This window comes from Bactrocera oleae, chromosome 6, assembly GCF_042242935.1.
Source record: "Bactrocera oleae isolate idBacOlea1 chromosome 6, idBacOlea1, whole genome shotgun sequence".
In the NCBI taxonomy this organism is placed as follows: domain Eukaryota; kingdom Metazoa; phylum Arthropoda; class Insecta; order Diptera; family Tephritidae; genus Bactrocera; species Bactrocera oleae.
Window position 1 is genome coordinate 9,609,860 of NC_091540.1, and position 24,728 is coordinate 9,634,587.

Here is a 24,728-nt window from a genome sequence, read left to right on the forward strand (position 1 = left end):
ATAAGGTATCAGCATGTAAGCAGCAACATTGAAAGCCAGCAATCAGCGCCACGAACAAACAAACCAACAAGCCGCTAACTCAACTAAACTTGACTCGAAAGATTTGTGGCTGACCAACTAACTAACTAACCACGCGACTGGCTACATAACTAACAAAGTAAATAACTAAAAGCTAAATAAATAGCTGAGAACGCAAGCAAGCACACGCAGCAAAGAAAGAGTCACAGAGACTTTCTTTGAGCGCTCGCATTTTTATGCGCATGTGTAAAGTGTTCTAAGCGCTGATGGGCAGCCGAGGAGACCATATATAAATAAGCGCTCGCATATGTGCATATGTGGAGACAAGTTGACGCAGCCACAGACGCTGCTGATATTCGTAATGCAGATGATGATGATGAGCGCGCAGAAGCTATTGGCGCGGAGACGAAAGTGCTGCAAAGTTGCGGAATCTCAAAGCCACGGCCAAGACAGTAGCTAATCGTACGTGAAACAAGTGCAAAAATTTGCTTGTAGTTGGTAGGGAGCGGTGGTGTGCGTGTGTGGTGAGCTTGTTAGTTGTGGTTTGTCGATCGCTTGCAGTTTTGCCTCTTTTGCAGATCAATTACAAAACAATGTGTGCGGAATTGGAAAAACGTCGCCAACAATGCCAGCGTCGACGGCAATGCCATTGCCAATAATAATAACAGTAACAACAACAATAACAGCAACAACAACAATGGCAGCAGCAGCAGCAGCAGCTAACATGGGAAGCGCCATTGGCAGCGCACGCGGCCGCAGCCATGGCGTATCGAACACCAAACCCCACAGTCAGTATCTTTTAAGACTTTCGCGCGAAATGTAGTGCCGGTGATAGCAGCTGTAGCTCAAAGAAATACACAAATATATTTATATGTATATTGAAAACAGAATACTAAAAGTAAAGTAAAATATTTCAGTAAACGCGCCTTCAGTGAACGTGCGCAGGCGTAAAAGGGTGCGCGTGTTTCGTAAGTGGTTTTAAAGCGACGTGATTAAAATAAAAAAGGTTGTTTGTGGCTTCAAGAAAAAAAAAAAAAAAATACAAAAACTAACGCCCTGTCGAAATAAAATTTTTTTTATGCGCATGTGTGTGTTCGCCCATAAATAGCAGTGTTTTAATTTTACTTTTTTAAACAAAACTTATGTATTTAAAAAACTCACGCGCTTATACTGTTAAAAAGTGTGCCAATAAAACAGCAACAATACCATAAATTCCAAAAAAAAAATATATTTTATTTTATCTCTTCGATTTATCTGCCCGCTACGACACATTTTGCGTGTTTTTTTATTTTTATTTATTTTTTCTGTTCCTATCATCTGTGAAATTGGGTTAATACAAATAATTACACACACAGCACATAATTTTGGTGTTTTAAAAACGTTTTAGGCCAGTAAAACTCACATTTAAATAAATTATTGCGTCTATACAAAGTACCGTTATGTCGTCAGTCTGCCGCTTCATTTGTTCGTGAGTGCAGCGTGTGATATATGACAGTCAAATACAGAATCTCAATATGCAAATAGTTTTGTTTGGTCACAAAGGCTTTTCCAATAGACAAAATCTGGTGGTAACAATTTGAAAAATAATAGCTTGCAGCGCTCATAACAAGAAAGTGGAGTTCATTGGGCTTAATAAATGTTTTGTGTAAAGAATTACATAAAAAGAAAAATGGTTGATGCAATCAACGCAGCTTTAGTTAGAATTTAGGCAGCGGCGAAGTTAAAAAGTTGACTTAAGCTTTTTGTTTTGTGTTTAGTGAATGGAGATTTGAATTCTATGTTTAGAGTCTATGTATGCAGCTTCAGTTAGAGTTTAGGCAGCGGCGAAGTTAAAAAGTGGAACCAACTGCCTTTTTTAAGTTCTTTTTTGTTTTGAGTTGAAAGATTGGAGATTTCAGTTCTATGTTTAAGGTCTATGCATATTATAGTTCTAATTTACTTTAAGGCTTTAATTATTCAATAAAAAAATCTATCTGAATCTAATCTTAAAGCTTTAACTGCTAATTTTAAATAGCGCTTTCTAGAAAACATGCTTTTCAAATTGCCGTAAAGGATTACGGAAGGAGTAATGAACACATTTTGTACATCCAGCTATTTGTAAGAGCATAAAAACCATTAGATATGCAAAAAAAATTTCAAGACCAAAAAAAAAATTTTTTTTTAAGTCTAATTTTCATGGTTAACGGTCGAATTTCGAAGATCCTAGTCTATCTAGAATAAAGAACACTTCGCTAGTAAAATAATATGCACCGTTTTTATTTTCCCAAAAATAAATATCGAAAAAGCTTTTTTCGGCCTCTACGGCTACTTTCTCTCTTAAGTGGCTTCTAATTTTTTTTTAATAGTAGAATCGTTCTTAGGAATGCTAATAATTTGTCAATATTTTAGTGAAGTCGCGAGCATTGTTGCCACAAATTGCTTGAGTGTTCCTGAAGGCATATACAAAACTTTAAAAATCTCAGATATTTTTACTGGTCGGCTCTTAAATAAGGCAAAAAACTGTTGCTAGATATAAAACTCTCTTTTGAAATGAAAAATTGGGAAACATTTAAGGAAGAACCACGTTTTTATAATCTTAAGCCGTCATTAATCTCTATTAATAGGGTTTTTCATATCCACATACACACTTTTTTGATAAGGGTGTTTTCCAACTCGACTAATAGTCAATTTAGTCAATCTCACTAAAGAATACCATATTTTCAAACTTTGTGTAATAGTATATCGTCTAGCTAATATCTTTATTATTTTTGCTATAACTCTATCACTAAATTATTGACAATAGATAAATCGCGTACAAGGAGCTGCTTACTTTCATAAGGAATGAGGATAGCAATAGGTTGATTAATGCTATGAAATCGTATATGGATATGAAAATATATATGAACTGACTAAACCTCTTATTTCAAGCTCGTTGAAACAGCATGTTTTTTGGAACTTCCATTAGATGAAGTCGTTGAAAATAGCTAGCTAACCTGCTACCAAACACGGCTTTCATAACTGCTACAGCAAAACCAATAGTAAAATTAGATAGGATTGATTTCTTTATAAAAAGATTGAATAGATTTAGAAGAACTTATAGAGTAAACTTTATGAAAACGAACTATTATACATCAATAATGGTTAGAAAGTTCGTACGGATATTAATTAAAAAGCCACGTATGAAAAAAATTATTGGTTTTTTCAGCACAGAATAATAATAATACTATATATATACTATAAACTAATAATAATAAAAGAACGGTAATTCTGTTAAGCACCGATCTAATTTGAAAATGTAAAAATATATTTTAGTAATTTAACTGACTAAAAGTCATAGTCGGCGAAACAAGTAGATAAGGCATAAACTAATTCGCGCGCTGTGAAGTGCATACAAATCAACAGTTATTCGCATGTCTTGCCACAATTAGTGGCATACAACACAGGCCGAACTGCGGCAATAATAACAAGAAAACCGTTTGAAGCAAAATTGCAGAATGCGAAAAAACTGCAACGAAAACACTTAAAAAGTTACATAAACAACAAAATTAACATTGCAACAGCATTGCCAACGAGTTGAAAAAAATATCAAGTGCAGCAACAACAATAATAACATAAGCCAGCAGCTTAGCACATCACTTGCGCATATTAAGTGCATTTAAACGCAACTAAACACTTCTAATTGCATAATCATTAATACATAAATACACATCTAAACGTGCCACTGAGTTTCGGTGTGTGCGCGTCACATCCCTGCATGTGTTGCATGTAGCAAAATGCTCAAAATGTGCCACTTACGTCAATCGCAATTTATTCTAATAATAATTTCCTGCCTACTGTTGAACGACACAACAACAGCAACAACAACGATAGACACAACGACAGCAGCCTTAAAAAATGGCAAAACAACACCACTCGATGTTGTTGCAATAGCAGGCGCATCGCCCACCGTCGGCCGATCCATCGTGATTCCCGGAAAATATCATGCCTACACACAGCATGCGCAGCAGCCGAAGAAGCTGCATGTGTCGGCCATAGCAGCGCAGAAACCGCAGTCGCAGCAGCAAGCGTCAAAACAACAGCAGAAACACTATCAGCAACAGCAGCAGCAGCAGCGGCAACAACGTGTGGACGCTGTCAAACCTGTCGCAGTTCCCAGCAGCAAGCTAAATCCCATCAGAAATTGGTTTGGCATATTTAATCGGAACAACGCACAGGCGACAGCCGCCGCCGCGACGGCGCATGACACGACGACAACAACAACATGCAATTGCAGGTATGTACATACCATAGCTATGTATGTGTGTGCGCGTACGTGCTGTCATTAATACACTTAGCAGCATATATTTAAACGGAATTATTTTATGCATGCATGTATGTGTAAGTGCATATATGGCACAAGTTAACCGACAAGCCAAACAAGCGACATGCCAACACTTATTTATCCCAACGCTAGCAAATTGGCAACTCACGCTTGCCTCTTGCTTCATGTTGGCTTCTTGCAGGAAGTCTTCTATTTTGTTCTGCTGTTGTTGCATATTTTTGTATTATCGTCACCATCAAGTTATCAGCATCATCATCATTCTGAACGCAATCAGCTGCACGACAGCTTTGTCTTTGTCAACTTTGAGTGCAGCACTCTGTTGCACATGCAATATAACTGTTACGCGTTTTAAATGCCAATGCACACCTCAATTGTCCAGATGTGCATGCTCCGATATACATACGTATTCACTTATTTATTGCTCAAGCAAAGACACTACTCGTTGGCTGTCAGGAAGCGGATTTCTGACATAACTTCTTAATGACGTGTGTCAATAAAAATTGTTAAATTGTTGTATAACTGTTAAGTATGCTAGGAATTGACAGTTATAATTGCTGATCCACTTCCATATATTCGACTGGGTTCTGCTGGAAAACGTTATTAAAGGAAGTGGAAGAAGTGAATTTGTAGCGAGAAATTTTAACGAAGCATTCACCACATTTTGAAAAATATTTTATGCTTCTGAGATTCAAAAAATCGCGTTTTATTTTATTTATATATTCAGATACATTCATGTTTTGAGAAAACGCTCTGAGAATTTCGAGCTGAAATCTGTTTAATTACGAAAGTTTGGTGGAGCGAGGTCAAGCGCGCTGGTCCGCCGCGTGCTGGCGTAAGCGCGTTTTTCGAGTTGGTGTAAGTTCTACAGCACGCAAAATTGAGTAATCGCCATGAAAGTCACATGTTAATAAGGAGTTTGTGCATCCGTAATACTAGGCCTTACCAAAAATATTGAAAACTTTTCCTTTTAAGAAACTTTTGGAAACAAAAAAATATCCAAACTCGATTTTTTTTTCTAAAGCTAATAATTTTTGCATTTTTTTAATGCTTTTCCTTCGTTCAAGCATTTCGGATATGGAAAAGTGTACGGATTAAGAAAATATTTTTTCAGTTTTTATTTACGCACGCTAGGACTTCCACTATGAGCACGAGTCGCAGCCGACCCTCCGCCATTGTTCGGTAGCTTCCTCCCCGTCTTTTTTCGGCAACTGTGCTTCATATTTTTATACTTTTCGAGAAAAAAATTGCGGAAAAAAAAGGTTTTCGGGCCAACAAAGCCCCCTTAAAGCATATTGAAACTAATTTTGTACAACCTTTGCGATTCTTTTTTTAAAGAATAACTGTGAGAACCTTAGTGCTATATTCGCCTCATAAAAGTGAATAAAATTATTAAGATTGTTTTCTAGAATGTGCACACCTTTAGAGGTTCAAAAATGCGTTTTAAATACAGTAAAAAAAAGGATTCAAATTCTATAAAGTTGTCAGCTCTTGGGGCGCCTGGATAGCCAGAAAGATAATATTGTTTTAGAATGTTTTGTTGATGTCAAGCCAGTTATGAAAATTTAGGTATCAGAACCTAATCTCTACTCAATATATATGTAGTCCTCCTATAGAACACTGTGGTCATATTGACTGTTTTGAGGCTCATGAATTTCCCTGTCCTGGCAAGCAAATCTTAGTATTTATATAGGTACTTGCGGAACTTTAAAATTACTCTATTTTCCCTGTTTTTCAAAAAAGTTCTTTTCTCGTTATTACTTAATTCAATAACACACCATTGCAAAAGCATACTTTTAGGCGACTAAACTGTATGCTTCTTTATGATCAGATTAAGTTGCCTTTTTATGGCCTTCGTCACGTAAAAAGTAATAAATTTATCTTCTAATATTATTGTAGCATTAATCAATTTGTTGTTTTCTAACGAAAGTTCTAGAATACGAAACTTGTTGTTTGATTAATGAAAATGGAGTCTTAGTTGCTAGGATTGGAAGAGGTTTACGTGTTTTGGAGAAATTAAATCTTCGTCCACATTTTGTAGTTGTTTTAATACCACGACTGCATACACAAAAAGAGAGCAGTTGATAATGTTTATAAACTCTCTATGAATGATTTTACTTGTTTTCCTGATGATGCAATGTTATGCTTTTGCTAATGATCGAATACTGTCAATTTCAAGTAAGCAGTCGTTTTTGATGTTTCTGGAAGATAGTTCTGCTTCGAACCGATTCGAAGTGATTCTATGGAAACGAATAATGATTTGAGTATAACTAAAGCTTTGAGAGTATTTTGACACTTAGCTCTTCACAATTTCATTTTAGTGTTCATAGTTTTTGGGCTCCATAACTTCAATTTCGAACTAGCATATGTCTAAGCTTGAACATGGCACCGTCTTCCAGACGTGTTTGAACAATTTGGAGATCTATTCTAATTTTTGCTTCTATAATGATTTTCACATTCAGAAATTTGTAAGTATCTCTTATCTAGCCACAACCAAATTACTAGTTCATCCCTTAACCTCGATATTTATGACCCTAAAATAGGTTATACAACTTTCTTCTTACACTAGGAAGTGTCATAATAATCTTCAAAGGGAATTGTAATGAATTTTATGACAAAGTGTCTTTCACTTAGCTAAATGAGCTAACTATTTACTTTTCGAAATTCTCTACATGGCTTACGGTTTTTTCCACAGCCTACAGTGGCGGCAGTTGCATTGCTACGCGTACATGTTTGTCGTGTTTTGTTTGCTCGTTAAAAGAATAATTTATGCAGCACAACAAGTGCGAAGATAAAAACTAATTTGCCCACATCACGTACTTGCGCCGACCGTCCTGGACGAAAGCTGCAGTTCCACTTCCTGCTTGCAATGTTTGCCAAAGAAAAAGCGCACAGAATTGCATTAGAATGACAATCGGCTAAGCAAATAGTCTGCGACACCAGGACTACACACACAAACGCACACATAAAAACATACAAATGTGATTGTGTTATTGGTTTATTGTTGTTAAGCTTTATAGTTTTTCTTCACACATAACAGCGTGGTGCCTTATATTGTGAATGTTGCGCAAGTGCCACACGAGGCTTCGTGTTGCATGTGGCAAGTTGAGATGCCTCTGTGCTGTTTGTTTGTGCCCAATGACAACACGACACAAATGTTGCTCTGCAACGCATGCATGCCGTTTAGTTATTTATGCCAAAGCAATAAAATACATAACAACAACAATAGCAGTTATACGCTGCTCGGCGCATTCTTTGTTGATCCGCCGTTGCTGACGCAGCGTCTTCTGAAACTGCAGCTTGAACTCGTTTAGCCATAATCGACTAGCGAGTGTTGGCTTCATCCGCTGGATCCATCAATTCAGCTGAAGTATTACGTAAGCAATCGACTTTGATGTTCTTGTTGTTTGTATTTTTCCATAAATGTTCGATTTTTATTGCGATGTGGATTTGTGTTGCATTGTTTGAGCGTTTCCGTACATTTTATTTTGCAATTGTGATTTATTTGTCGCGTTGGATAATGGTAGGAATTGGTATAAGCGTTTCTAGAATGCTTTCGAAGGTTAAAGCTGAAACAAACAGTTTATTCGCAGTATTTGCTGTAAAACTGTAAATTACTGAAACAATTGTGGTGTGGGAACCTCTAATATTCCTTAATGGTTTGAGATCCCAAAGAGTTAGTTTACCGATTCCGGTCCAGATATACCCTAGCTTAAATCGCCGATATCTTATAAAGAGGATACGTGTCAGATATTTTATATCGCAACCTAAACTTATATAGAAGAGGAGTTTAGGTTAAAGGTTAGTAGATTAGGAGATTACCATTTGGGCTGTTGAATTACCGGTTACTTGTGATGCAAAAACTTATATCTTATGATCAATAGACCCTCCTTTATAGACGAAAATCTTTAAGTCATTCCTAACTTTCTTGATCTTGTCGCTTGCATTCTCTCAAGTTGCCAACGCCATGACATCCAAGATTTTTCAATTTAAGATAAGTGAAAGCTGGACAGTTGAGATGAAGGAGTAGAGATATTTCCAACTAGTATTTCTACATAAAACATAAACGATTGAGGCCCGCTAAATTAGCAGACCTTACAACTGCAATGCAAAACGCCATTTTTGGAATTAAACTTAAAACTGAAAAATCAAATTGAACTCAAAGAAAATCAACTTTGAGATTAGGTCTGACTTAACATTGTTACAAAAGTTTTTGCTACGATTTTAAATGTTTCTCCAGTCCCGTATTAGCCTAGTACAATACCAAAGATCACAGAAACAAGATTGCGCTATCGTGACGTCATAAGCGCATATAGACTGAGGGGAGGCAACATCGAAAAAAAAAAAAAATTGTATAGCTTACGATGTCATCGTTCAATTTTGTTTTTGTAGTTCTTGTTCACAACTGTCACAACCTAAACCGAAAAAAGTTAGGCTAAATACTTGGCGTAATCTTGTCTTCTAACATTCTTGGTACAATACCAATTTCAAATCTTTGTAAAAGAACTAATCAGCTGACTAAAAACACCAAGAGTTATATAAGTAGTGAGAATTTTCTCTTTAGTTATACAGACTTAAATGAGTTTACACCAAAACTAGCATTCATAGCGTGGGACAGCTGTGAGCTAAAAATTTAAATGAGAACGCCTAGTACTTAGATACAAACATTTTTCCAGTTCATTGACATTTAAACAAACGATCGAAGCAAGCTCCTGAATACACTCATTTCAATACAAAGGAGTGTAAACGATGAAAGAAGAAGAGCAATCAATAAGCTGAGGTAAAAAATACAACAAAAAACATTAGCTGACTGCGCTTGCATCGAAAGAACTGTACGTATGTATGTATATAGGGAACTTTTGGACATCATCATAAAGAGCGGTAAATTATTGATTTTTCATTTTTATAAAAAAAAAAAGCCAAATGAAACGTAAACCGGTTCCCATCGCATTTTTTCATAGGAAAATGCTTTGGTGTGAAATGAAGACTAACAAAAAGCTCAAATGTAAAATACATTGTTTTTTTTCAAGAAGCTCAATAAGGGATGCGTAAATGAACAAACAAAAAAAAGCCCGAAAAGCCCAAAATGCGTTTTCGATAATTAATTTACTTAATTTTTTACTCTTTGACACTTTTTATACTCTCGCAAATGTTGCAACAGAGAGTATAATAGTTTTGTTCACCTAACGGTTGTTTGTAACACCTAAAACTTATCGAGATAGCTATAGGGATGTGTATAGAGGCGTTAAGCTAAAATATATAAAGTGTCATAACTAAGCACAAAAAATTGTTTCAAAGTGGGCGTGGCTCCGCCCCTAAATGGTTTAATGAACATATCTTCCAAACCGCTAAAACTACGATAGCGTATATCAACTAAATTTACTGACTCTTAAAAAATCCCTTTAACTTGTGTACCCTGTGACAATGGGTAATATCAGTGAATAACCATGCCCACTCTCCATATAAGTGTTATGTTGAAAACTATTAGAATAAAAGTGCGATAAATCTGTGAATATATAAATATATACACACAAGCATTAAATTTCACAACCAAGTTGGTATGGAAAAGTTTAATAAAAGCTGGCATAACAATTGGACAATTGGCGTGGCACCGCCCACTTTTAGGTGAAATCCTATATCTCAGGAACTACTTTACCGATTTCAATCAAATTTAGTGCCTGATTTTACGCAAATATTGCAAAAATAATGGGCGAGGTCCGATGACAACCACGCCTACTTCCCATACAACAAATTTTTAAATTCCATCTGATTTTTTCACTTTACAGTATACAAATCAAACATTACTTAAGTTATCAAACATGTTAAAATAAGTTAAAACTTTGCCCAAACAATGCCCTTAAAGTACAAGTATTTCATCTAGCGCTCAAAAACTGCCGAAATCGAACTATAACTTTTCAAGGACCCACGCACCAATTATGTGAAACCCAATGCATATGACGGATTTTTTTACTGAACATATCGGTCAAACTGTGAAATCTAGTTTTAAAATTTGAGGAGTATATTTTTGTTATGACAGCATGCGCTTGTGCCCAAAATGGGTAAAATCAGGTCAATGCTTCCGCTAGTATAAATATTTTCGAACTTCTGCATCTATTGATCCATATATAAGAAACCTTAATTGAAAATCAGAAAAAATCTTTTTCTAATAATAGTGTATTCTGAATGAAAGCAGGTCAAAAGTTTAACTAGTCGCCATATACCTAATTTTCGCATTTTCAAACATGCGCTTGACTTTAGACGTTATATCTTAATTGGTCAATCTGTGAGAATTCTTATTTTGCAAATTGCGAGAGTATAGAATTTGCGGTTACACCCGAACTTAGCACATTCTTATTTGTTTTAGTTCTTTGCTTTACATAATTAATTCAATTTGTTGCTTTTGTTTTGAAAGTTGCGCCGCAGCAATATGGATACAACCAACGCGTGAAACCAGTTTCAAAAACAATTTCGACGCAACAACTTGTTATTAATATATGCAATAAAAGATAGTATAAGAGTCAAAGTGTGAACAACAAAGCAGCTTTGATAAAGTGTAGAATAACGGGCAAAGAGATGAGATGAAATTATTAGTTTAGTTGAATTAACTCAATTGTTTAAAGTGAAAATGATATCACAATTTCATAGTTCAAAAATACTCAAAATTTCTTTCTAAACATTTAGCAACAATAAGTAAAACAACGTAAAAGAAAAAATACCCTTCCTCTTAGTATACTAGTAGTACTCGTAATACGTTGCGCTGTAATTAATTCTATAAGCAATTTAAATGCTTGAAATTCACTTTCTGCCTGTGCTGAGGAATCTCTGCAACGGCGTATTTTCACTTACACACACACACACACGCAGTTGCATACATATAAATGTGTATTTGCTTTCAAATTATGTTAATAGGCTATGAACATATGGCAGCATGCGTCGATTGCGGCTTTTGTCCTCGGGCAAGGTTTTAGCGTGGTTTTCACACTTAAATGCGTGCATAAGTGGCTTTGCGGCATAAATCTGACACTTACATACTGTACATAGCAAAGCGGTATTTGAGGAACATAATTTGCCACTTAATTGCAGAACAAGTGTTTCGTGGCAATTAATTCATTATGTACATAAAGACAAATATATAATATGTATTTATTGCCTCAGTTGACAACTTCTTGTCTTTAAAAAATGGTTTTATTACACATTTCGGTTTTTAGAGAAATTTAGTGAAATTTTTAATTATAAGCAGACCATTTAGTGCAGTAAAATAATTAATTTTTATGAAATTAAGTGATTAAGGCTTATACAAATCTAAACTAACCTAATGGAATATCTTTAGATTGTATAACTGATTAAAAAATATATTATTTATTCATCAAAGAGAGAACTTGTAAATACTAAATTAGCAAACATGTTGTACATCTAGCTAAGTCTCGGTGGAGACAATCACTAACTTGCTCAACTAGTAGACAAACGTGGCAGGAATGGAGCATGAGCCGCAAAAACCGACTATTAAAATTCAAAAGGAATGACTTAAGAACTCTGATAGGAGTACTAAGTAGAAGAAGAGGAGACGATAAAACATCTTCTATACGAATTTAAGGCTCTATATAGGAAAAGACTCCCAACTATCGGTCGAGGGTTCCTTGACGACGTATCGGAAGTTGCTTATATACAAGTAACTTGTAAAACTATTTATACTAATGTACTTCATCAGATGCACAGGTTGGTTCAGAGAGGAGACAATAAAGTGAGAGAATATTAGTCCCGGTGGTATCACGATGGGCCTCCTATAGGCCTAGGTGCGTTGACAGATAGTCACTCTACCTACCTACCTACCTACCTATTCATCAAAGAATGGAAGCTATATGCATGTTTAGCAATCAGTATACAATGATTAATATAAATCTGTTATAGTTTTCATCTCAGAAAACGCCAAAAAAAATGTTGTCAAAACTTATTAATCAGTGGAGAAGTTTAGAAACGTATGAGCAACGCGTAAAATCAAATGAAGCGTTAACAGCTGAGAACCACCAATTGATTAATCCAACTGAATAAATAATATGCCAGGTTTAGAGAAAGGTCACAGGTACATGTGATCTGAAGAGTGCCCTTATACAGTAATATATTATCTACCTCAGCTTAGGAAGATATGTGTTTGAAAGGTACGAAATGTATGTAGAAATTTTCTGTGTGGTTTGCAATATGGTCAAAGACCATCGCAGCTGTGAGTACAATTTTTTGTACCGATTTGGTTTGGTTAACAAGAAGTGAGATCATCTAAACTGTATTTCCCCGAAAAATTCCAAGTGGTTTACACTTAGCGATTAACTTTCGAAACAAGCCAGAGTCTGTTGCAGTATTTCGCCTCAAACAGTGAAACACAATGCTCTGTAGTATACGACTCCATACTTTGACTAGTACCAACGTATGCTTATGTGGTTTATAATCTATAATTTTGTGGTAAGGCCAGTATCAGTTTCTAGATCACTGTTATAAGCTTAATTGAAAAGCTCTGAAGTCGATGATATCATTGATGACCAAAGTACAAATCAATACGGTTACTAATTGCGTTATAGTTGTACGAACAAGAATCCTCCTAAAAAACATACTTTTCACTTTCTTTTAGCTGACTTCCTAACCCTTGTACTTTCGGCTGTCGGGTATTTCATGATCGTTTTCTTGGCTGACGTATCTTAAGCAAGTATGTGTACGTCTGCTAGTATGGTTTGCTACCAGATATATATTCTCTTCACCGCGTATTTACAGAGTAGAGTGACCCATAGTACATTTAATCAATGACAACGTTTAGTCAGTTCCTCACGAATATTTTACTGTTTTAAATTTTATATCGTCTTACTTTAATAACTTCTCCTCTCACATTCCAGATGTGGCGAACGCAACGACGAATCACGCATTGTGGGCGGACAGACAGCCGGCGTTAGCGAATACCCATGGATGGCGCGTCTCAGCTACTTCAATCGTTTCTACTGCGGCGGCACACTTATCAATGACCGTTATGTACTCACCGCAGCGCATTGTGTCAAAGGTTTCATGTGGTTCATGATCAAAGTGACATTTGGCGAACACGATCGTTGCAATGATAAAGAGCGACCCGAAACACGTTTCGTGCTGCGTGCCTTCAGTCAGAAATTCAGTTTTTCCAATTTCGATAATGACATAGCTTTGCTACGACTTAACGATCGTGTGCCGATTACGAGCTTCATTCGACCGATCTGTTTGCCACGCGCTTTCGAACGCAATGATCTTTTCATTGGCACCAAAGGTATAGCGACCGGTTGGGGCACGTTGAAGGAGGATGGTAAGCCATCATGCTTGCTGCAAGAGGTGGAGGTGCCCGTTTTGGATAATGAACACTGTGTCGCACAAACGAATTACACACAAAAGATGATCACCAAGAATATGATGTGTGCCGGTTATCCGGGTGTGGGTGAGCGTGACTCTTGTCAAGGTGACTCGGGTGGGCCGCTAGTGCGTATGCGTCCCGACGATAAACGTTTCGAACAGATTGGTATTGTGTCGTGGGGTAACGGTTGTGCACGACCCAACTATCCGGGAGTGTATACACGTGTCACCAAATATTTGGACTGGATAATGGAGAATTCGAAAGATGGCTGCTTTTGCGATGAGGACGATTAAAGTGGCGAGCAGAAGTGGTCGGGTTCGTACTGAGTGCAGTGAAAAGTTTTTTTATGTTTAACGGATTTATATTTTGATAATACTTTAAGGGGGTTTCGAAGCGCGGAAATAATATTCCTTGGGCTGGTTTTGGTTCTGCCAAAATCAGTTGTGTGTGGGATTATAAATTAGTCGATTATTTTGTACTAAATTAATATAATTTTTTTGTATTCTTATATGTAATGTCTATGGCATATATAAATTAATAAATAGTGAAAGTAAATTAAAAATTTTTGTGCGCCTAATGTCATTCTTTTTTCGATGGAATGAGAAATTCGTATATCTAATTTTAAAATATATTATATATGATTTATGAGGTTTAGTAGGAAACTCTGCAGTAACTATATACATATACAAAAATTATATTTGTGTAAGCCAGCTTTAGAGAACGAGAGAATTTTGACAATACGAACAAATTGGCTGAAGCAGAAAGTGCTTATTCTGACTAGTCTGACGTTTACTGCTCTGTAAATTCGTGAACTTGTAGTTTTTCCCATAGGGTTATCGTTTTATGTCATAGTTGACTGCAGTGAAAGACCGACACGCTAATAATTAGCTGAAGCATGCGAAGAAATTCGACGGCAATTCGAACGCTTTTTTACTCATTATTTCGTGTGTAATAAAGGAGGGTTTCTATTGAAATTTGGTTTCAGCATACATATACTGTATGTATATGTTACGTATGAATAATTGCATTTTTAAATATATTTTTGAGTTAAATTTATACTTCGTACATATGTATATACAAATGAAAAGCATCTTCGTGCCACTTGTGACGTAAAATTAAAACGAAAGTCAAAGTCAAAGCAAAGGTGTGGAAATATATATGTATATAATATGTACAAATACATATGTAGGTAAATAGCGAATGCGCCACACATTATTGCACGGACACACTCTTTATATATGTATGTATAATATATGCATTACACTGTTTGTTAGCTATTTAGATGTATGTCTAAATTACTAGATTGTATGGAATTTACAATAATTGAGCACGATGACAATCAGATAGTTAGCTAGATAGAAAATTGGAAAAAGGTAATTAAAAACGCACAAACTATGTATATGTTAAAACACACAAAAAACAAAAACCATTTATAAATCATTAATTAAATGAGCCATGTGACAATGCAGATGCTGTAACGGTAAACCCCACAAAATATCGCTTTTAAACACATTAGAAACTTACAGTAGTACCAAATTGTATGCGGACAAGTGTGAATTTTTGTTTTTATGTAAATTTAATGTAAATGTAGTCATATATTAAAAGTTTGTGTTTTTTCATTTTTTTTGGTTTAATAAATTGTAGAGAAAATATAAAAAAAAGTTTGAAAAAATTTCTTTGAAAAAATAATACATAATTTTCGCAATAAAATGTAATATATTTCGAAATTTTGGAATTCAAATTATTTCGTATATTATATTTTTAGATATACATGTGCAAATTTGTTTTTGCAGCTATTATGCAATTTTTTTGTTTTTTTGTTTAATAAACTGTAGAGAAACTATATAAAATATTTTGAATAAATTTCTTGTTATATGTAATTTTGTGAAAAAATTCAAAGTTTTCTCAAACATTCAATTTCTTTTTTTTAATAAAATGTAATGAATAAATTAAAAAAAAAGTTCTTGTAAAATATATTATAATAATTTATTAAATGTTTGAAAAAAAAATCAATAATATTTCCAATAACATTAAATTTTTTTGTTTTAATTAAATGAAATCTGTTTGTTTTATTGTAATAAAAAAATTAATTTTTTTTTATATATCTTTTTTTTAAGTTCTTTAAAAGAGTATTTATATATTTTATTTTCTTTAAAAAAATTGTTTATAAATTATTATAATAATTAAAATAAAAAAAAATAATTATTTTTAAAATCATTCAATTTTTAATGAAATGTAACAAATAAATAAGTAAATATATTTTTAGATAATTTCTTTTAAAAAATATCTATTCTAATAATAAATTAAATATTTTTTATAAAAAAAAAATAATATTTCCAATAACATAAAATTCTTTCGTTTTAATAAAATGAAAAAAAGATGAAACATTATTGTAATGAAAAAAAAAAAATTAAAAAAAAATAGTAATTTTAAAATCAATAAATTTTTTAGTTTTCATAAGAAGTAAAAAATACATAAAAAAAATATTATTTGAAATTTTTTTTTCAAATAATATTTATTGTAATAATTCATTAAATTTTAAACAAAAAAAAAAAAAAATACAAAAAACATTTATATTTTCAATAACATAACATTTTTTTGTTTAAATAAAATGTAAAAAAAATTATATTATTTTTGACTTCTTAAAAAAATATTTAATAAATTATTATAATAAATAAAATATACAAAAAAATTATTATTTTTAAACTCATAAATTTTTTTTGTTTTAATAAAGTGTAAAGTCAAAAAATATTTATTATAATTCAATAAATATTTTTTTGAAGAAAAAATTAGTATTTTCAATTTTACCAATTTAATGAAATGTAAAAAAAAAATTAACTAAATATTTTAAGCAAAACATTCAATATTTTTAGGCAATACTAATTTTTTTTTTAATAAAATTTTTTTAAAAAACTGCCTTGTAAATGCGCACATTCATTCAAAACCGTTTAATTAAAATAGCAATGCACTGTTAATCGAATATGCTTTATGCACAGGCAGGTGTTCAATTTAAGTTAAACTGATAACAATAATTAAATATTTAAATCGTTTAACGGTTTTGCATATTATACGGAAATATTTTGGGCTGTGATTTCAAGCTATATAAACTGCAAATAACTCATATTTATTGTTTTTTTTTTTTTTGCTGAGAACCAAAAAGTTGTGCGAATTTTGGCGAGCCGATAAAGGAAAGTGCTGAATAATGATTTAATAACGACAACAAAAACAAATTTGCACTTATATATGATATAACTAACTTCAGCAGCGAGTGTAATTGTTATTGTAAGTGTCACCGATGAGGTGGGGCGAATTTAACGCATATTTGGTTTATGGTTTATTTCTAAATACACAAGCATTTAAGTTATTCACTTACAAAGAATTATAATATATTTCACTTACCGCAGTGTGTCCTTCCACCTTCCTGGCTGGCTGATCGATGACAAAGCTCGAATATGATTTGCCAGAACTTATATGCACAAATATTGTCATTTACCGTGCAGATCAGCACAGGAGAATAGGGGAACTGCACACTGCAGTTTACAAACAACAACCATGTAGATAACTTAACATATGTAGTTTGTGCCTACCTGTTTATGCGAAGGGAGAATGGCAAACATATAAATCGCACAAACAAGGAAACAGAAACTGTATAGCGGGAAATGTATGTATGTAAATGGAATGCGAGACAATTCAAGAGCATATAAAGAAATTGGAATTGAAACATACAACTGTAAAATAAACATAGAAATTAAATATTATATTAGGGTGGGTCTGAATCTACAACATCCCCGCCCCCGTGAATCAACCTGATTCACCACCATCAACGTCCAGAACAGCAAGCTTTGAGACTGCGCGTCGTTTCACACCTCTGGAAGTTCGTATGTCTGCTCGTCGCACCTCTCCATCAAGCCCAGGGTACACTCGCTCTATCTTCCCTCGGCACCATTCTCGTCGTGGAACATTAGGGTCGCATATGAACACCAAGTCCCCTGCTTTCATTGGCTTCGTTCGTTGGCACCATTTTACTCGGCGAGTCAATGTAGGAAGATATTCAGTAATCCACCTGTTCCAAAAATGATCCCTCAATTGACGAGCGATGCGCCACTGCTTGCGTGATACAGAAGTTTTTTCCAAGTCGGTGTCTACTATCGGAGTGTGTGCTACATTTGCGGCTCCCAGAATGAAATCATTAGGAGTTATCGGCTGCTCCTGGTCCGCGGTGATGGGCAAATGCGTTAGTGGCCGAGAATTAACGATGTTCTCAGCTTCAATAAGAAAACTATTCAGGGTATGCTCCCTTGGTGCAACTTCTTTCAAAGTGTGACATAAAACTCGCTTGACACACTGTACCATTCTCTCCCATGCACCACCTTCCGATGGATTAAATGGTGAATTAAATACCCACTGGATATTTTTCTGTGATAATTCACTTTGTAGACGTACGCAGTCGAACACTTCTTTGAATCGCTTGGCTTCTCGGTCAGCACCAACGAAATTCTTTCCATTGTCCGACCTAATCCTTAAGGGCGTACCTCGTCGGTTCACAAAATTACGTATAGCAATGATACAAGAGTCGGTACTCAAGTCATGAGCCAGTTCTAGGTGCACAGCTCGCACAGTAAGGCACGTAAATAGTGCCACCCATCTCTTCTCAGTGCTGCGTCGAACAGTGACAGTTAGTGGCCCAAAGTAATCGAGTCCTGTGTAGCTAAACGGTCTCACATAGGGAGTGAGTCTGTCCACAGGAAGCAGTCCCATCTTTGGAGCTACCGGGGCAGCTTTATTTAAACGGCATACACCACAACTGGCAATCACATTACGCAACAAACTTCTTAGTCGCGGCACCCAATAATTGCGACGGATATCTCCAATGGTAGCTTCTAAGTTCTGGTGGTTCATGAGGCTGTGATGATGTAACACTAACAGCCTTGTAAATGCATGATTTGGCGGAAGAATAATAGGACGCCGCGCGCTAATTGGTAGCCAGCTAGCTGCGTCAATGCGTCCCTGCACTCGGAGGACACCTTCCTCGTCTATGTATGGCGAAAGTTGTAATAACGGGCTGTTGGTGGAAATTTCCTGACCGTTTTCGATGGACTGGGTTTCTGTTGTATACACTTCACGTTGTACAAGGCGGCATAAGAGGCGTTTGGCATTCTCTACTTCTTTAGCGGTCAAACCATAGCATTGGTCTAGCTGTCCGCGGCGGCAACAATTGTTGATAAAGCGTAAAATCCAGGCAACAGCTCTTACCAATCTTTTAAATGAAGAGAAATTATTAAAGTTCAAAAAATTACGACTCACGATGACTAAAGCAAATTTAGACTGTAGTTCTTCATCATGTTCATCATTTCCAACGGTTATGACATCTTCAGAGGGCCAAACTTGCTCATCCTTCTGTAGGAATGGGGGACCACGTGACCAACGCGTCACTGGACTAAAATTGATGCAATCATTTATACGAGTAGCTTCGTCGGCTACGTTGAGCTTTGTGGGCAGCCATCTCCAATTGGAAACGTTTGTAGTGGCCAATATCTCTGCTATTCTATGCTGTACGAAAGGCTTGTAACGACGGTGCTCACTTCGAATCCATTTGATAACCGTTTTGGAGTCACTCCACAGAATGCAGTCTGTGATGTCAAGAGAGTGTTCGTCGCGGATGCACTGCATGAGACGAGTGCCTAAAACAGCTGCCTGAAGTTCAAGCCGTGGCACGGTAAGAGTTTTCATTGGCGCGCATTTTGACTTAGAAGAAACGAATGTAACATCAATTTTACCCGATGAAGTTTGCGATCGAAGATAGGCAACAGCAGCGAAGGCATCTTCACTAGCGTCGACAAATACGTGGAGCTGAAGTATTTGAGGTATACCATTTCCAAAATAAAAACGAGGTATGGCGTATTTCACAACCTCTGGTAGTTGTTTACGCCACTTCTCCCAGACAGCGTTAATGTCGTTTGGCAACGGGTCGTTCCACTGGATGTCGTGTTTCCATAACTCACGCATAAGTAGTTTGGCGCCAATGACGAAGTTGCTCAGAAATCCTAGAGGGTCGAAAATCGACATAACAATGCTTAGGAGTTCTCTTTTAGTAGGACGTCTTTCTCCATTTACCACTGCTTCACCAACGTTATGGAATTTCAATTTAAAACCGAAACAATCTGACGATGACTGCCAAAACAAACCAAGTACCCGCTCTCCAACGAAACCTTCTTTATTATCAATTGGACGTGAGACATCAGTACCGTTGAGCGCGTCAACTACTTTCGATGCATTGGATATAAAATTTCGAAGCTCAAACCCAGCATCCATATGAATCGCTCGGACCTCTTGGGATATAGAAATCGCCTCCTCTTCCGAGCAGAAGCTATCAACAAAGTCATCGACATAGTGGTGGTCCAAAATCGCCTTAACCGCACGGGCAGTGGTTCTGCGATCATCTTGGTGCTCCAATGCGTTTACTTTTTTCACATAATCTGCGGCACATGGTGAACAGGCAGCACCAAACGTCATCACGCACATTTCGTAAACGTCCGGGGGTTGAGAGACGTCCCCACCACGCCAGAGAAACCGCTGTGCGCATCTATCGTCTTTTCGTATACGAACTTGGTGGAACATCTCCTTGATGTCTCCACATACGGCGATCGCGCCTTCACGAAAGTGGAATAATATCGACGGCAAAGGCCGATATTCTTGTGGACCCTTCAGGAGCTGTGAATTAAGGGAGATTCCACTTACCTCAGCAGCGGCGTCAAATACCATGCGTAGCTTTCCGGGTTTGTTGGGATTGGCTACGGCAAAGTGCGGCAAATACCAAGTCTTAGGAGTAGATATAGCTGCTTCTGCTGGTGACAATTTACGGGCATATTTCTTTCTGACGTAGGCGTTCATGATGTTCTTGTATTGAGTGGCGAAAATCGCATCTCGACGCATTCTTTGCTCTACGCTGACTAGACGTTTCAACGCCATGTTGTAGCTGTCAGGTAACCTTACGTTGTCAGTTCTCCATATGAGACCTGTTTCAAATCGTCCATCAACGCGACATGTGGCGGACTTCAGGATAGCTCTGGCCCGAATGTCCACTTCACTCTCTATAGGGGGTGCGGCTCTGACACCGAAATTCTCGGTCTTGAAGAAGTCAGCTACCATATTGTGGAGAGACTGATCAGCTTGGCGGTTCATAAACAAACACGATGCTGTAGATGGTAGCGTAGTTGAAGTTGGGCCAAACACCACCCAACCCAATTCCGTATTGGCAATAAATGGACCATGCGGGTTTACCTTCATAGTTGTCGATGGCAATCCCAAATGGCAATGATCAAGACCAATCAAGAGTCTGGGCCTGACCTGGGTATAAGGTTGTACTGGAAGCCGGCTTATATGTTTAAAGTTGTGATCCAAATCGTCCTTGCTTAAACTCTGTAGAGGAAGCTGCAAGTTTGATACAGCATACACATTGCGGAGTTTATGTTGTTTCTGCATACCGGCACCACTAATAAGCAAGTCTACCACAAACGTTGACTCCTGCGCGGCATGTCCTCCAAACCACTGAACATTCAAATGCTGCTCACATCCACGCATTCCCAAGTCTCGAACAAGAGCACTGTCTATCATTGTGATAGATGAACCTTCGTCCAGGAGTGCGTAAGTGTCCACACGCCTTTGGTTTCCGTATAGGGTGACCGGCAAAATACGGAACAGGAGCTTACTATCAGTGGAACTGCAACTTAAGACTGCTGGCCCAGCATCTTTTGATGGTGGCTGGCTGTCGAGTGTATGCTGCGTTGATGTAGGCCTACGATTTGCTTCGGTATACGCAGGAGAGAAAGGCGTGGTTGATTGACTTGACGAATTTGTAGTATTCCCCACGGCTTCATGTAGGAGCTTATGATGAACTCTCCGGCAACCTTCAATTGAACATAGCTTGCGACGTTGACAATTTCGTGTATTATGACCCAAATTGAGACAAGCAAAACACAAGCGATGTCGTTTCGCCTCTATCCATCTGTTTGGCACTGAATATTCTAGAAAACGCGCACACTCTGCTGGCTTATGATGCCCTTGACAAATTGGACATCTCACTGATCGTTGCTGCTGTACTGTGTGCAGAACCGGGCGGTACTTCCATTCCTTGGACGAACTATCAACACAAACCGTACAAATTATATTGGCTAATTTCGATAACCACTCACTGAAATGTTTCACTGTTGCATATGGCTGTATAAGCGCTGCGAAACTTGCCCATTCAACGCGTTTGCTCATAGGCAATTTTGACACAAGTTCGTCGAGTAATGTAGGGTTTGACAAATGTAATTCACCACCATGTGCAGATTGCAAAAAGACACAGATGTTACATACATTTGTTGCAAATGGTATGATTTTCGACATTGCATTCTCTGAAATAGGTGCGATTTCCTTTACGTGGGCCAGTTGGCTACGGATCAACTGCTCCGGGCGCCCAAATCTAAATTTCAACAACTCAATTATATTTCCGACATTGTTCGGGTGGATCAGCAGTGACTTGACTGCTTCAGGCGCGTAACCCTTCAGGCTCTTCAATAACCGTTGGTTATTTTCGTAGTTGCTGTACCTATAAATCGCGGTTGACTCGATGAAAGCCGTATAAAATATTGGCCAATCTTCCGGCTGTCCAGAAAAGTCTGGCAAATCCTGCAATTTCCTGGGCAAACTCGATGACTGAGCGGCAGTAGAACTTATATTGGCGAATGTAGGCATTGTCGTTGAATTAGACTGGATCGAAGGTGTATCCATTCCCAAATGAGTTGTACTGTACATGTGGTTTGTAGCAGCTGTACCTATTCCAAAGTTTGGCGGAGTGTAACGGGAATCGGTAGGCTGCGACAACGGTACTGTACAGTTCACTATAGCCGGCGAATGTTGTTCCGTTAATTGAACGGTTCCCAATTGTACTGTTGTCCTCGATGTTTGCGATAATGGAACCTCGGCGGCAATATTGTTGTTGGATGTATCCAAATTAGACGCTTCACCACGCGATTGGTGCTCCCTAATATCACACAAACTACTCTCTAGCATGGCAATGCGTTTCTGTAGAGCGGCAATAAGATTTTCTTGACGTGCGAAGGCAGCTGATGATCCTCGAGTGATGGCCCCGGTGGCTGTAGGAGCGGCTGGTAAATCACTGGATACATTGGCGGCGGATGTATTACTACCCTGGCTGGGTTTTGATGATGATCTAGTGGTGGCTCCGGTGGCTGTAGGAGCGGCTGGTAAATCAGTGGCTATGTTGGCGGTGGCTGATGCACTGTTACCCTGGCTAGGTTTTGACGATGCTGCAGATGATGTAAGAGCACTGCCATCCATGCCTGGCGAACTGGTTGTAGTCTGGCGGCGGGGTGACTTACGCATCGAAAATTAATTTCACAACCCAAACACGCAAACGTTTGGTCATGCGAAATAAAGAATTTGTCACCGATGAGGTGGGGCGAATTTAACGCATATTTGGTTTATGGTTTATTTCTAAATACACAAGCATTTAAGTTATTCACTTACAAAGAATTATAATATATTTCACTTACCGCAGTGTGTCCTTCCACCTTCCTGGCTGGCTGATCGATGACAAAGCTCGAATATGATTTGCCAGAACTTATATGCACAAATATTGTCATTTACCGTGCAGATCAGCACAGGAGAATAGGGGAACTGCACACTGCAGTTTACAAACAACAACCATGTAGATAACTTAACATATGTAGTTTGTGCCTACCTGTTTATGCGAAGGGAGAATGGCAAACATATAAATCGCACAAACAAGGAAACAGAAACTGTATAGCGGGAAATGTATGTATGTAAATGGAATGCGAGACAATTCAAGAGCATATAAAGAAATTGGAATTGAAACATACAACTGTAAAATAAACATAGAAATTAAATATTATATTAGGGTGGGTCTGAATCTACAACAGTAAGAATAAAGAGCGCAGCTATGGAGAATTGTGCTATTTGGAGTTAACACATTTATGATGTGCACACTGCTCATAACCCGTTAATTTAAATATTTTATTGCATTTATTATTATTTATGCAACATTTTTAATTTAAGAAACACCTAGATGCATGCGTTTAACTTTTAGCTGTCACTGTTTTTACTTATTCAATTATTTTTTCTGTGCGTTTTATCTTTTCTTTTTTATATGCTTTTGTATCACTTACAATTTTTTTTAACTTTTTTTTATAATTTTCATATTTGCTATTTCAAGCGTTATTATCAAACCAACATTAAAACACTATAAAAATTATATAGTTATTAATTTCTTTTTTATAATTACGCTTCACTTTACAACTCGTGTGGACTGTGGACTTACACACTTTTTCTGCAATATTTACTTAATTTTCGCAACAACTTTTCACACTTTTTACTCTCAAAATTTTTTGCAATTATTTGTTATATATTTTTTATTTCACCGGCACTCTCACGCGTCACTACAGTGCGCCAATCTACATAACAGCGTGTGGTAGCTGCGTCTAGTTCGCTAAATGTTGTGACTACAATGACTCGGCGTGGCAATTGTTGCTTTTCACCGCGTCGAATGTTGTGCCTGACAATTTTCAGCGTTGCGATAAAGTGACATGCTAGTGGTGTTGTTGATGTTAGCGTTGCAGCCTCCACAATATATAAAATGTCACGCCACCCACACATTTGCATATAGTCATACATACATACATACATACATATGTGTATATAGATTGTATGTAAGAACATACTATATGTAAAAATATTGAAGAATAGAAAAATGTTTCCACAAAATTGCATGCAGTGTATAAAACTGCGAATGGGGGGCACTCCAGGCACAGCGTGCGTTAAGAAACGATATAATATTTTGAACTAAAAATGAATTTGGCTAAGTATGGCGTTTCTGGATAATTTTTGAACCCTGTGCAATGTTAGCTATTGTGCAAAGAATTTTTCTACTAATTGATCACTGTTATACTAGTCATTAGATGTCAAGCTAACTTAACATTTTTGTATAATATTTATCTTAGACGTCAATCTTAAAGTCAATTCGGTATTTTTCAG

At 36.7% G+C, this 24,728-nt stretch overlaps 4 protein-coding genes across 4 annotated transcripts; 1 reads left to right on the plus strand and 3 right to left on the minus strand.

Annotated features, from left to right (window-relative positions):
- The first annotated feature begins 356 nt into the window (after positions 1–356).
- LOC106614876 (venom protease) lies at positions 357–14,235 on the plus strand. The gene is made up of 3 exons (XM_036360951.2): positions 357–986; positions 3,203–4,270; positions 13,195–14,235. The coding sequence occupies exons 2-3, from the start codon at positions 3,771–3,773 to the stop codon at positions 13,964–13,966; spliced, it is 1,272 nt and encodes a 423-aa protein (XP_036216844.2). The 5' UTR covers positions 357–986; positions 3,203–3,770; the 3' UTR covers positions 13,967–14,235.
- A 2,755-nt stretch (positions 14,236–16,990) lies between these two features.
- On the minus strand, positions 16,991–18,841 carry LOC138857676 (uncharacterized). The gene has a single exon (XM_070111200.1). The coding sequence runs from the start codon at positions 18,570–18,572 to the stop codon at positions 17,475–17,477; it is 1,098 nt and encodes a 365-aa protein (XP_069967301.1). The 5' UTR covers positions 18,573–18,841; the 3' UTR covers positions 16,991–17,474.
- Positions 18,841–19,985, minus strand: LOC118680158 (uncharacterized). Its single transcript, XM_036358641.2, has 2 exons — positions 18,978–19,985; positions 18,841–18,930 (listed from the first exon to the last, which is right to left on the minus strand). Exons 1-2 carry the CDS (start codon positions 19,983–19,985, stop codon positions 18,841–18,843), a joined length of 1,098 nt encoding a protein of 365 aa, XP_036214534.2.
- A 200-nt stretch (positions 19,986–20,185) lies between these two features.
- LOC138857722 (uncharacterized) lies at positions 20,186–23,011 on the minus strand. The gene is made up of 3 exons (XM_070111373.1): positions 22,981–23,011; positions 20,412–22,933; positions 20,186–20,323 (listed from the first exon to the last, which is right to left on the minus strand). Exons 1-3 carry the CDS (start codon positions 23,009–23,011, stop codon positions 20,186–20,188), a joined length of 2,691 nt encoding a protein of 896 aa, XP_069967474.1.
- Positions 23,012–24,728: the final 1,717 nt, after the last annotated feature.

What these genes read in the sequence shown, in the direction of transcription:
- LOC106614876 (XM_036360951.2), top strand. Translation starts at nt 3,771, where the DNA reads ATGCTCAAAATGTGCCACTTACGTCAATCGCAATTTATTCTAATAATA. An exon ending in ACAACAACATGCAATTGCAG is followed by an intron (nt 4,271 to 13,194) that starts GTATGTACATAC and finishes CTCACATTCCAG; the next exon opens with ATGTGGCGAACGCAACGACG.
- LOC138857676 (XM_070111200.1), bottom strand. Translation starts at nt 18,572, where the DNA reads ATGAACCACCAGAACTTAGAAGCTACCATTGGAGATATCCGTCGCAAT.
- LOC118680158 (XM_036358641.2), bottom strand. Translation starts at nt 19,985, where the DNA reads ATGGATGCTGGGTTTGAGCTTCGAAATTTTATATCCAATGCATCGAAA. An exon ending in CTAAATTTGCTTTAGTCATC is followed by an intron (nt 18,931 to 18,977) that starts GTGAGTCGTAAT and finishes TTCATTTAAAAG; the next exon opens with ATTGGTAAGAGCTGTTGCCT.
- LOC138857722 (XM_070111373.1), bottom strand. Translation starts at nt 23,011, where the DNA reads ATGGCAGTGCTCTTACATCATCTGCAGCATC. An exon ending in CTTACATCATCTGCAGCATC is followed by an intron (nt 22,934 to 22,980) that starts GTCAAAACCTAG and finishes CCGCCAACATAG; the next exon opens with CCACTGATTTACCAGCCGCT. An exon ending in TATTTGACGCCGCTGCTGAG is followed by an intron (nt 20,324 to 20,411) that starts GTAAGTGGAATC and finishes ACTTTCGTGAAG; the next exon opens with GCGCGATCGCCGTATGTGGA.